Source organism: Cydia pomonella, chromosome 10, assembly GCF_033807575.1.
Source record: "Cydia pomonella isolate Wapato2018A chromosome 10, ilCydPomo1, whole genome shotgun sequence".
Lineage (NCBI taxonomy): Eukaryota > Metazoa > Arthropoda > Insecta > Lepidoptera > Tortricidae > Cydia > Cydia pomonella.
In genome coordinates, this window is record NC_084712.1 from 22,080,325 (window position 1) to 22,095,062 (window position 14,738).

Genomic DNA, 14,738 nt, shown 5'->3' on the forward strand with positions numbered 1-14,738 from the left:
TGAAAATAAAACAGACGTATTAAGACAAAACTTTCGGGAGGAGAATCATGATTCTTTGTGAAATTACGACATACCTGATCAATATTTTGATTGCATAGTTCACGTAACTCTGGGCGTTTCGTGTTAGTATAGCCAAGTTCCTTTAATTTCGTAAATACCTCGTTGACTTCCATATTATTTTCAAAATAAATTGTAAATAAACGTAAAACAGTCCCTAAAGTCAATGACAGACAATGACAGTACAGACAAACCTCCCGCCAAAACTTTTTTATTTCAATCGGGCATACGCAGTGTATGTTCGACTTCGACGAGCGTTTTGTCTGAATTATTTGCTGAGGGGGGAATCAGGAGGAATGTAGCCGGAACAAGTAAATTTTCAGTTACTTGCATCGTGTAAATGAACTTTTAATACTTTTGCTTGAAGTTTGACCGCTTGAGCAAAATTTGCTTGCGCAAGTACTAACGCGGAGGCTTTGTGTTTTTATGGCCTTTTCAGTCATAGACAATTAAATCGATATCGATTTGAACTGTGGCAAAGAAAACTGAACTCAAACACAATTTACCATAGAGAACCAACGGTTCTACTCATGTTCTACTGCTAATGACGTCATCAGTTTATGTTTAGCGTGATAGCGAGAGCTTACTGGCAGTTACGAAATTTACGAATTTCAACGTTACGGGTTCGTTTTATATACAATACATTATTTGTATTAAATTTTTTATAGTTAAGTAACACTATACAATTATAAATATCTCATTGTTAAAGTGATTTATAAACTCAGTGTTGTTGAAAGTCAACAAGGTGTTGTTACGTTACTTTTGGCGGCATCACCGAAGCCACCGAAATAGATTTCCTTGTGCAATATCAGCGCGTATCAGTGATCGATGAACTAATCTGCATATGGACCGGTTCGCACAAATAGGTCACGGTTTGTGAAGATGTCGAAAAGGTGATATCGTGAAATTTTGTGTCACACGTTTATCAGAGATGGAGGGCTCAACCGTTAGTGGATTGCGGTCAAGGTCGCGGTCGAAAACTCCCTTCCTGCGATCGAGCTGCGACCATGAGCACTGCACGGAGACGGAGGAGCACACACACAAGTCAGGGCGGAAAACACCCATCAAAAGAAGCACCCCTGTCAAGTAAGTTTTAGACAAACTGGTTTGTTTTCGCAATCCCACGCGTTTTACAATAAGATTGTTTTCTTTTATTTTGAGAATGTTATTGTTAGGAATTAGGAAATCTAGTTCCGTATTTACTTTTGAAATTGTTAGGTTATGAAAATCTTCAAGGTACAATACAAATACATAGTATGAATAGGTACTCAATGTTTTATGAGTTGCATGCAAGCTGATTTAGAAGAGCAGGTGTTATGTTTCAGCTGCTTATTCAAATTGTAAAATAATTTATAAATAAACATAATGGGCAACCAAAAAGTGGAAGTCAGGGTAAATTTTTGTCTGTATGTTGTTTATTCACTTATCAGTTCTTATTGATATCACATAGAAATTAGCTTGAAGTTGATATCATTGAAACAGATAAGTAATCAAAGTGACATCATGGGTTTACATGTTATGTTTACCTAGTGATGTCATAAGCTACAAAATCCCATTATTTTGAGGTCATAGTGACCTCATGAGAGACCTTACCTTGAAACATTGTCACTTGACAAATGAACTGATTTTATAACTTCAGTGGACCTTCACTTGTATCCTTGATTTTATGATCTAGGGCAGTTCAAGTTTGATTTATATTCATGTTCTTGCTTGCTCACATAGATTGTAGAACCTAAATTTCCATTGTTACACTTAGCATAATATTTACATAAGATCTTGCCTTTTACTATAAGTACTTCGTTTTTTTAGCATTAGAAAGAAAGTCTTGCGACCTTGACATGGTTTTTTGTTGAAAAACACTTGAAAAATAAGCCACATCAAATATGTAACAATTTTTATAAATCATTTACAAGCATTTACATTCTTTTGCTTTCATTTCATAATTATTAATATAAACTAATTCTTTCAATAAAAAAAGACTGAAGATTGTATACCTGTCAATGTAAAAATAAAATAAAAATAAAGTAATAATGTTGATAGAAACCAACATTATTTATTCATAATGATAAACATTAATTAGATTATGGTATGCAGTCTGTCTAGAATTTCAGGTGTTTTGACCCTTTGAAAGCAATAATAACAATATGGAAAAGTTTTTGGCAAAAATGTCATGTTTGGTACAAGCTTTTATTGCCAACTGTACTTTTCTTACCACAGTCAACTAATACTCATTGTGACAATTCTAAAAACCCCAAACATGATTAGGTTGCGTTGATTCACAGAGTTCGTAGGGCGACCTCCTCTCTCCATCGTTAGATAAGCTCTATGGTACCATAATAATGCATTGTCACCCAACACATACATTAGCAAATTTTCAGCTCAATCGGAAAACGGGAAGTGGGTCAACTTGTGATAAAAATTATAAGCTTACTGCTTATACCAATAAGGTTGTTCAATGATACTCAGGGTTCATTCATCTTGATTTTTTCCACATTTTGTACAGATACAGAAATTTCCACAAAATTGTTCTTGAAAGGATTGCAGTAAAAAAAGGTGCATCAAATTTTATTGAAAATGTGTTATTCTCGATCTGGCGACCATATTTGATTATTATTGCCCTAAATATTTATCTTACTGCTAACTTTCATAGATGTGATCACTTTATTTCCCATACTGGCCTATGGGATCCATGACATCTATGGACTCGTAGAATTGTAATATAATTTAAAACCTGCATAAACTATAATACCGATACTTTTCAGGCAACAGCAACAAACCACAACCAGGTCAAAAACAACAACAACAACAGAAGTGATAAGAGAGGAATCAGAAGAGCTGGTCTCTCCGCCCACCACCCGGACCAGGCAGTCCTTGAAGGCTGCTGCTGACCTGGTCAAAAGCTCAGACTACTCCTCCGAAGAGAGCCTGGACAGGCTCCAGGGGCACAGGAAGGAAATATTCGAGGTATGTTTATTATTATTATTATTTTTATATAGCCCTTTGTTCTGAACATGATTGTTCTTTTTGATAGTAAGTCTTGAATAGTCATATGAAGTCTCTTAGTTCAGTGTGCCTGTCGGCAAAGGCCTTCTCCAACTCCTTCCAGTATCTCCTCTCTCTTGCCACCCTTGTCCAGAGTGGTATCCCACTGTATGTATAATTTCATCTTCCCATCTTGTTAATTGAGGGCCTTGCGATCTTGACCCGTCTGTAGGGTGCCACATGAGAATTCTTTGGCTCCACTTTTCTGTCTTACATCTTATAGTGTGACCTGCCCACCTCCATTTTTGCATATCTATGTGGGTGAGGATATTTGCTACTTTTGTTCTAGATAGCTCTTATGTCAGAGCTGCGGTTTCTATCCTGTAATTTTACACCGAGCATGCTCCTCTCCATGGCTTTCTGGCACTTTGCAAGTTTATCTCTTTGTTTTTTAGTAAGAGACCAAGTTTCGCAGCCATAAGTTAGACACGGAAGGACACATGTGTTGAAAGTTTTGCTTTTTATCCGTATACCTAGGTTGCATTTCATGATTTCTTTAAGTGACCATTATTTGCTCCAGCCGGATGCTATTATTTTTTCGATTTCTTTGTCCATTTGGTCCTTGAAAGATATTATTTGACCTAGATATACGTATTCCTCAACATAATCTAAAATGACTGTGATTTCTTGAATCCTAGAATTTGTCATCAATCTAGTCTTGTTTGAGTTAAGTTCCAGTCCCACGGCTCTATTTCATTGATACTGAGCAACCTAAATTCTTAATTTTCTAATTAAAGCAAAACCTCGCTAAAACAGTTTTGATTACCAAAATCGCGTTTTAAGCGGGAAAGCGTTTTAACCATGCAAATATGTCCAGAAACAACTATGCAAATACGGGACCAGTGTAAAATGAACATATGAAGCTGATTTTACTGTACTTTTTTTAGAAGGAGATAAGTCAATAGAATCACTTCTGATTTTGCTTTGACACCCTTTTTTTTTTGGAAATACGCCATTCAAAGATAACCAGAAATCTTTTAAGCTGTATATGTACTAATATTTTTTTTACTTTTCAATACGTCAGAATTGCCTCGCGCGTATGTTTGCTCTGTGTAAACCCGTCTTATTAATTTAAAAAAATGTATGTCATTAATTATGTGGCGGAATGTAATTGGAATATACTGTATTTACTCAACACAACTTGTATCTATTTATAATCTGCATTCTTGCAAATAAATGTATTTATGTTTCCAAATAAATCAACCATAAATCCACTTAGTCAAATGACCTCTGGTAGAAACTAATTGCAAACAAATAAGGTCTAGTGTTGAGGTCAGTATGTTGCTCTTTGTACAGGGTTAGTTACATTAATTAGGTGTATTTAAGATGTGTATTGAAATATGAAATACAAGCGGGGCCACGGGTACTAGAAAAGCAAACATGCGACTTCATGGAACAGAGTTGGGTAGTTCTAGTTAAAAGCAAACATGCGACTTCATGGAACAGAGTTGGGTAGTTCTATTTAAAAGCAAACATGCGACTTCATGGAACAGAGTTGGGTAGTTCTATTTAAAAGCAAACATGCGACTTCATGGAACAGAGTTGGGTAGTTCTATTTAAAAGCAAACATGCGACTTCATGGAACAGAGTTGGGTAGTTCTATTTAAAAGCAAACATGCGACTTCATGGAACAGAGTTGGGTAGTTCTATTTAAAAGCAAACATGCGACTTCATGGAACAGAGTTGGGTAGTTCTATTTAAAAGCAAACATGCGACTTCATGGAACAGAGTTGGGTAGTTCTATTTAAAAGCAAACATGCGACTTCATTGAACAGAGTTGGGTAGTTCTATTTAAAAGCAAACATGCGACTTCATGGAACAGAGTTGGGTAGTTCTATTTAAAAGCAAACATGCGACTTCATTGAACAGAGTTGGGTAGTTCTATTTAAAAGCAAACATGCGACTTCATTGAACAGAGTTGGGTAGTTCTATTTAAAAGCAAACATGCGACTTCATGGAACAGAGTTGGGTAGTTCTATTTAAAAGGAACAGGTTTAGAGGATTCCTAAAATGTTTTCAATCTCCAAACGCACATACATTGTTGTAAAATAACAATAGCGTTCATGCAATTCATGGAGTTCAGGACACAATGCAGTTGACACATTTGTATTACAACAAGATAGGAGCATAAGTGTGCATTAAGATCAGTGACAGATGTAATAGCAATAATATTCGCGAAAAAACTAAATTAATAGACGCAGGACAACACGCTCTACAGCTGAAATGGAGATGGGCGGGACACGTAGCTCGCATCACAGACAGAAGATGGACAAAGCGGGTAACTGAATGGGCGGGCCCTATCGGAAAAAGAGGCCAAGGGAGACCCAAAGACCGCTGGATTGATGAAATTCAAAGAATTGCTGGTAGAGACTGGAAGCTTAAAGCACAGAATAGGAAAAAATGGAAACAGATGGAGGAGGCCTTTACCCAAAGCGGGGCCATGTAAAGAAAAAAAAAAAAAACACTAAATTTAATTACTTTATAAAAACTATATGTAAATTTGCATGGAAATAAAAGGGCTTTATTATTATTATTATTTATTATAGTAGTGTTTCTACTTGAAATAGATTAAGATTTTACGAAGACCCACACGGAAGCACCATATCACCAACGCTCTCCCTCGACGACACAACCTACCCCACCTGCCTTCCAATATTGGCTCTAGGCTGCATAGCCGGCTGATTATAACTATCCCTTTCCCATCCCAAGAGCGTGTCACTCCCCATAAAATTACGTCCCCCGGTATGCCGGCTAGACCGGAGCAGGCATGTCCCTGGCCGGGAGCGGCGTCTCTTGTCTTGTCTTGTAGTAGTGTTTCTATACTTGAAATAAAAGCTGAAAATAATTTAATTTGTTCTAATACTTCTTGTGTGTAAATGCCTCTCATCTACCAATCGATCCAATTACCTAAACTATCGGTCGCCTCCTCATGACCATCGAACGTTTAATCCCTTATAATAGGGTTTCGGCAACATGTCGATTTCTACCGAAAGAAATGTCAAATATAACGGCATCAATGATTAAAATCTAATTTACTAAACGTACATTTACAACGCACATCTCTGTTGTAGATTTCTGTGTAGGTTCGTGACAGTGACTCGTTAATTTGGGGAATAAAATGATAGGCACATTCAGTAACGATTGTAACGATTGACATATATCTAAGGTCGGGCCTTACGGGTACTAAGAATGGTACTAGTTCAGCGGTGTCACGAATTCGAGCCAATCGTGCAGTCTAACGCAACTAGTTGCGACCAATCGCGCGCGTGATGCGAACTCGTCAACCAATCGCGTTATGGCGTTAGACTGCACGATTGGCTCGAATTCGTGTGCGTGACACCGCTGTACTGGCCCCATTCTTATCCATAAGGCCCGTCCTTAGATATATATGTCAATGATTGTAATACAATCTATCAAAATTAGTGTCCTAGCGAAACCCGTTTTTTTTGCTGAAATTGAAGATTCGGTTTTGCTCAAGTTTCGTGTGAAACCGAACCTTCGGTCGAAGCAGAACCTGCAGAAAACTTCAGTTACAGTGTCACCTAAACAGTCAACTAAATACAGTGTCGTCGCAGCCGAAAAGGTCGACAGGGTTTTGCCGTTTTTGGCCGAAACATGATGTTATGCGGAGACCTTAGTTGAAATCCCCAAGCACTAAGTATGTCTGGAATGTCTGGTTTGCAGCGCTACTGACTGGATTTCCTCCAGACTTTATATTTCTGGCTACAAGACCTTGGTGTCTGAATAGAAAAAGCGAAAATCGCCTGAGTACATATGTCCTTGATCCTAATTTGCTTTCCTGTTAAATCGTCATCTATAGCCTAGCTATAGAGATAGGCCACTTATGGCACTGGTCCCACCGCCGGCTACAAACTATAAGCGAGTGAAACTATAAACTACAAACTAGTGGGCGAGCGGCGAGAAGCGAGTATAGTTTTACTAGTTTAGACGCTGAGCTATAAGCGAGTGTTTGCGTGCGACGGGCGATTACTCGCTCCACTAGCTCAGCCGGGTGGCCCAGCATAAAGGTAAAAAACTTAAGAGGGCCCTATTCGCCAATGACCTATACAGGGTGGAAATAGATTTTGGGTCAGTGAGTGCAGCCACCAGATTCCGTACTGCTAAGCGAAAATGGTCTTAGAAGACCTTCCTTCTATTTCAAATTAATAAAGATTGGCGTTTAAAGATTTTTGAAAAAACATACGGGGTGCGAGAAAATTTTTGACAAACTTTTTTATTATGTCTATCGATTCTATTCCTATCCAGTATCAATAGTTTCCGTGGGTCAGCTTTCGGTAATGTACAAAAAAGTCAGAAATAAAAAAAAATGTTTTCGTACATTTACTATGAAGAAAAATTTACAATTGAGTGTTACAAAAATAGGTACCTTATTAGTGCGGTAGAGACAGGTAGATGCGATTAACCCGCAATTTTTTCCTTTATATAATAAGTTCGATCGACCACTTGCAAAGTATGGTTAACTATGTACAAGGTATATTTAATTGCCGCAGCCAAGGTGTTAAAAAAAAGAAAATCCTAATCAAAATGTTTGTTAAATAAATAGATCTCTTTCAATTGGCACATGGCACACGTCAAAATCTATCAATCTAAAAAAAGTATAGAATTTTTTCATTTTCGTATAAGCACTTGCTTATGCTCGGCCTCCTAAGGAATGAAATCTTGATATCCTCGGAAAAAATCACTTACTTATGTTTATACTATCACCGAGAAAAGTGGCTTGCTTCCATCTAAAAATGCAGCTTTTTTCATAACATATTCTATGATCCTAGCAAGGGTCGGGATTACACTATCTGAAGGAAGGGGTGTATGACTAAACATACTGGACCCTTTTTAGGGTTCCGTAGCCAAATGGCAAAAAACGGAACCCTTATAGATTCGTCATGTCCGTCTGTCTGTCCGATTCTGTCACAGCCACTTTTTTCCGAAACTATAAGAGCTGTACTGTTCAAACTTAGTATGTGGATGTATTCTATGAACCGCATTAAGATTTTCACACAAAAATAGAAAAAAAAACAATAAATTTTGGGGGTTCCCCAAGGGTTTTTGGGGGTACTTAGAACTGCAACTGAAAAAATCTTTTTTCATCAAACCCATACGTGTGGGGTATCTATGGATAGGTCTTCAAAAATGATATTGAGGTTTGTAATATCATTTTTTTCTAAAATGAATAGTTTGCGCGAGAGACACTTCCAAAGTGGTAAAATGTGTGTGTCCCCCCCCCCGTAACTTCTAAAATAACAGAATGAAAAATCTAAAAAAAATATTATGATATACATTGCCATGTAAACTTCCACCGAAAATTGGTTTGAACGAGATCTAGTAAGTAGTTTTTTTTTAATACGTCATGAAATTAAAAAAAAAATTTTTTTTCATCATACCCATACGTGTGGGGTATCTATGGATAGGTCTTCAAAAATGATATTAAGGTTTCTAATATCATTTTTTTCTAAACTGAATAGTTTGCGCGAGAGAACCTTCCAAAGTGAAAAAAAGTGTGTCCCCCCCTGTAACTTCTAAAATAACAGAATGAAAAATCTAAAAAAAATATATGATATACATTACCATGCAAACTTCCACTGAAAATTGGTTTGAACGAGATCTAGTGAGTAGTTTTTTTTAATACGTCATAAAATTTTAAAATAAATTTTTTCATCAAACATACGTGTGGGGTATCTATGGATAGGTCTTCAAAAATGATATTTAGGTTCTCAGAAAATATATCACGTGTAATTCTTTTTCAAAGCAGGGAAACCAAAAACAACAATCATTGTTTTCATTTTTCTACTATTTATTATTTACTACTATTTCATTAAATCAATTTTTAAGTAACATAATCAAAAATTTAATCAGATCAAATAATCCGCTCTATTTTATATGCGTAAGTATTTACCCAATAAAAAACATTCATCGCACCAACTTTAAAACATTAATAATAAAAGCTCGCATAGCATCGCATATTTTAGTCAAAAATAGGCCAAATATGATCACATGATTTCTGGACGACCCCTAAGGTCCACCCATGGAATGGAGTTTGTTAGTAAAGTAAGGACGCGAAGCACAAAGAATTTCGTACATTGTACACCCGCCTGTATCTAATGATGCCGGCGCGCCAGCGGGACAGCAATATTATTATGCGCGTGCGATAGAGATAGCAAATGATGGATCAATACTATCGTAATAGGGACCGTGCGCGTTGGAGGGTCTGCCATCTTTTGGCCTGAATCGGAACAATAAACATGTAAATTTACACGTGACGTGTTTTCTTGTGCATAGTAGGTTCTGCCATCTTGTGGGCTACATTGGAACAATAAACATCACATTTACGCCTCGCGCCAAAAATCTGACGGCTCCTGTGCTGCCTCCTATAGTTCATGCACGCTCCCTATAACATTGGCTCGTAGGATGCTACCGCGACATTCCAAGATGTAAGTTGATCTACATGGCTCTAATAATGTCCGTAATATTCAGAATGCAGATAGACGATTATGAATAACGTACAAATGCCAAATTTCTGAATTTCGTGTTTGCATTCCCATCAAATTCCGCGGAGGGCGCGCAGCTGCACTTCGTGACCATTACTCTGATCGTTTGTAAACATTTGCAGACCGCCTCATAATGGACGTATATGGTCACTATAGTATGTCCTTGTTTATTCAGTGCTAGTAGTGCTACCTCTAGTAAGAGCTGGCGATTGGCGGCGAGTATATTTTTTTTACTTCGCGGGCGAATTTCTTTGTTAGACTAGCTTATTATTTTTAACTTGAACCTTGTTATATCCTTTAGCGGCCCATCATACGAGGCAATCGAACTTGAATTAATCAATGGCATTAGAATGTAGAATTAATTTTTTAGTGTTTTAAATCGGCATTTCATTGATATTTAAATTTCATTAGCGATAATTTGTACTAGTATTAGGACATTGAACCCCAAGAGGGTAAAGTAAATTGTGTTTTTTCGTTTTTTTAAGAAAGCAGTCAAACGAAGGAATTGCTACTTTATTTGGTTTATGAAAGGTACTAATTAAATTAAAACGGAGTGTACATTGTAATGTACAAAAGGTCTTACGAGTATAGGCAATGCTAACTGTCAAAGATCACGTGAAAACCACATCTAGGTAATGAAACTAAACATTATCCGGTATAAAAAGTTGAATAGAAAGAAGAAGAGAATCATATAGTATTAAAGCTATTTTTTTTATTTATTAAAATGTCCCAAAAAAGTATGGGTTTGAAAAAAACCGTTAATGCGATTCACATTTCACATTAAGGGTTTTGTTAAGATAACAGTAGCTCTAACAGTTACTTCATTCATAACCCGATTACTCTGAAAGACTGTTTAATATGAGCATAAGAGGCTTTACATTAATAAATAGATTAGGAATCCATATCAGTCTTGTTTTATTGCACTCGACATTCTTATCGCTCCATTTTACATCAGACAAACCGCTGGTCAACATTCAATTACAATTATATAAAACACATAAATAACAATCTAGCAATTAAAAACAGACTCCCTCTCAACCCTAGCTATTTACAGTTAAACCTTAAAAAGAATACGTTAAGATCTATTTTAGATCGTCGCATTTAAAAGCTTGTTCTCTAACGCTCGAAATTTATAAATGGATTCGATTTTCGAATCCCCCACGCGGTTTATTTTTAACCCCGAACGCATATGGGCATTTCCCGCCAAGCAGTCGGTCGTCTTGTAACGAAGTTTACATACGTTTAACCTTTGAGTGTACTTAGTATTTGGCTATTTACGGAGTAATTGACCTGGTTTGAGGAATATCAAGGATGCGAGTGAGGTACGTTTCTATGGAGATGTTTGGATTCTTGGAATCGATTGGTGTGCGAGATGTGCGCTTCGTATTGGGTGAGTTTGTTAATTTTGTTTCTTAAGGAGAATTAACAGGGAAATTAAAGTCATAGAATTTATATGAGCTGTGTTTAGTGGTATTCAGTCTCAATATGTTGATGATAAGTGTTTGTTTTATATTTGTGTACGCGAGTGAAAGAGATGGTAAAGCTTCATCGGTAGTGTGACAGTGTGGAGACAGTGTTTAAGGTACAAATATGTTTATGGCAAAAAAAAAAAAACATTTTCGGTACAAGCTTTCATCGCTGTCTTTACTTTTCTTACCACAGGCAACTAATACTCATCGAGACAATTTTAAAAACCCAAAACAATTAGGTTGCGTTGTTTTATCACAGAGTTCCCATGGCCACCTCATGTCTCCATCATCAGATCAGCAGATTTAGGCTTTTCAAATGCGTTAACTAACATTTTAACTTTGGATAATTATGGTCCGAAATAACCCTTATTTTTTACAACGAGATATACTCCTCAAGACGTTTTGTTATCCTCAAGTTAGAGCTATCTTTGCGCATATGGATATTATGTTTATCGTATTACGCATAGTTATTATGTGTTTATCGTATCCATTATTATCGCCTGTGATAGATTATTATCAACTTCCGCGCCTGTTTCGTACTAACCGTTGCCGACATCCCAACCTAGTAATGTGGGGCCATAGAGACAGCGTTTCTACTTGACCGGACACAAGCGGTCAAACGCTTACTTTGTTTAGTAGTCTCATGTTTATTTAGGATGAAACATCCACTAAAGATGCGCGTTACTATGTAAATGTTTACTATTTACTTACAATCCAACGAACTGATTTGTGATCTGCCATATAACATTTTCACAGTAGGCTGGTTTAGACGGCACGCGAACGCGATTTTAGTTACATTGCGGACTATTGAGGTTACATCCAATTCGCCGACCGATCAAATACCGCAATGTAATGAAACTCGAATGCGAGTTCTCGCACCGTCTAAATTAGCCCAGTGTCATAATAGTTTTACTTTTTTAATCAATGTAATGCCAATGTCGTGTCGTAGTAAATGTAAAAATGTTTTACAGAGGGTCAGGAATCAAGTTGTTCTATAGTAAAGTGGAGTTCAATAGAGATGGCTATTGGATGGATGGATGGATAGTTCAATTAACATATATTTTAACTAGTAATTGATATTTAAGTATATAAACTGATGATTGTCCACAAAAAGTGCGAAATTACGAAGAAAAGACAAAAAGTTTTGTTTTAAATAAATAATTTAATTAATATTTCAATAAAAAGGCAACCAAGCATACGGCACCCTGCCAAATACTTATAGGTTATAAATAAATAAACAAATATTTTAGGACATTATTACACAAATTAACTAAGTCCCACAGTAAGCTTTAATAAGCCTTGTGTTGTGGATACTTACGCAATAGTATTTTATGCAACAGTTGTATAAGAAGGGTCAAAAAAGGCGAGTGGCGTGAGTTACAATGTGAGCCGGAGCCGAAGGCGTAGGCGAACATTGTAAAGGAATACGCCACGAGAATTTTTTGACCTACTTATACAACGTTGCATACAAAATTTTTCCTACGAGTAGGGATTGCAATCCGGTCCGGCGGATCCGGTAATCCGGCCGGATCCGGCACTTTTCAGGAGCTACCGGATCCGGTCTAAAATCACCGGATCCGGACCGGATCCGGTAAAATAAAAAAACGCCTATATACAGCACGCACTGTGCGTTTTAGACGAGGAAAAGGCGACGAATGAGAGGTATGAAGTTTAACAGAGCAAAAAACGAAAGATTTTATTAAAATTTAGTTAAATAAAAATATATTTATTATGACGATGACTGGGAACAGAAGATGCCTTTCATGTTGGTGACACGATATGACGATTACAGAAATATTGTAATAGAAGGAAAAATTAAAGGATGGAGATGCCTTGGAAGGAATTTGTAATTTATGCTCAAGAGAAGGTTAATGTTGTGTCATAATGTTGTGATAGGATATTGAAAGTAAACAATGAGCAGGATTAAGTCGGCGGTACTCAATCGACTAGAGTTGGGTAATAATATGTGTTATATGTGTGAATGAATATATGATAACATTGATAATCTTTAGTTTACTCCGATTATATATATATATTTCTATTCAAATTTAAGAGAGAACTTTTGTATTTACAATTTCATCCAATCTTATGCAATTTCCTTCATCTCCTGGTACATGCTAACGTCTAACCAATTCTTTATTTGATCCATGTAATTTTTCTTAGGGAGTTCCTTTCCGCGATGGATTTCAATCCTACACTCTATTATTTTTCGCATGAGATTGTCGTGTCGTGTTCCATTCCCTATAATTTGTCTGATATTATTTTCTATAAATTAAGAAAAAGTTAATTTTTTTAAATCATACAGTCTACTACTTTCTCGGGCAAAAAAATGAGGGCAAATTTAATATCATTTTGGTTAATAGTAAAATTTCTTATTTTCTTACTAGAATGGATAATATTTTTTACACGTTACAAAGAATTCAATCAAAGAACAGTTACGAAAACACTTGTGAATGGTTAAATATAATAAATGACCGATTTTATATTTTGTTTTTAAAGTGATATTGACAGTGTCACACTTTTTACTACTAAGTTCTATTTTATTGTTATTAAGAAGTTATTTATTAACTTCAAATTATAGATTTAGGACTACGTATTACGCAAAAAACTAGAAAAATATGTCATTTAATTAACTTTAATATCCCTATACCAAACCGGATCCGGTCCGGCCGGATCCGGCCGGGTTATGGCCAAAATCCGGCCGGATCCGGCCGGATTGAAAATCAATCCGGTTTGCAATCCCTACCTACGAGTCAACAAAAATAAATCTTAATTTTGGTAAACAAATTACAGCAAAAGTATATAGCCAAGACGCGCGAGCATACCTTGTTACGCGGCCGGCCGGTCGGCGACACCTCCTCGTAACTCATGAGGCCCTGGTACTTGCTACTTGCTAAATTAATTTTTTGGACAGTTTTTTCTCAATTTTGGCCACCGTAGCCTACTAACAAGCAACGCTAAGCGGTCTTCGTAGTCTATGGGTGTTGCTATATTACGGATGTCACATGCGTGTTTCTGACTTATGAAGTAATTATTTTTACTATGCAACCAAATTAATATTTTGTAAGTTGGCATCAATGCACTTAATTTAAAACTGTATTCGTTTTGGTTTTGTTAGGTTGGTAGACATTAATCGCAGTAACATTATAGCTTATAAAAGCACAAGAGCTTTTATGAGGAATAGACAATATAGACTTTTCTTGAAATCTTTTATGTATGTTCTTATATTCGTGTTAATGAATGCATAAATGACAGATAACAGTAGAGGAGTAGGAAAAGATTATAATATACAAAACACCCATGACTCAGGAACAAATATCCGTGCTCTTCACACAAATAAATGCCCTTACCAGGAATTGCCCTTATCGGCTCACTACCCACTAGGCCAGACAGGTTATCAAAAGGTTAGGTTATATGTCAAATGCTAACAAAATCTGTCACATTTATTTCAATTATTTGCCATTTCTATTGAACCCTACTTTACAGTTGTGTGCAATATAATAGCAGTACACTCTGTGATGAAGACCGTCTTATAGAAAAGTTTATTTTTTTCTGGATGACTTGGGTTTAGATGTAAAGCTTTGATTGAAAATAATAGGAAAGATTCTAAATTACAATTATAGTACACAATTGTATTTTTTTCGTAGGGTTTTACGTTTTTATAGGA

The 14,738-nt window shown here is 36.4% G+C and overlaps 1 protein-coding gene across 1 annotated transcript in view; it reads left to right on the top strand.

Moving 5' to 3' along the window:
- Window positions 1–499: 499 nt before the first annotated feature.
- Window positions 500–14,738, top strand: part of LOC133522432 (klaroid protein-like) — a 56,287-nt gene continuing 42,048 nt past the window's right edge. The window contains exons 1-2 of the mRNA XM_061857778.1: window positions 500–1,143; window positions 2,820–3,021. Coding sequence (XP_061713762.1) covers window positions 989–1,143; window positions 2,820–3,021 — 357 coding nt within the window. The 5' untranslated portion in view covers window positions 500–988. The remainder of the gene's footprint in view (window positions 1,144–2,819; window positions 3,022–14,738) is intronic.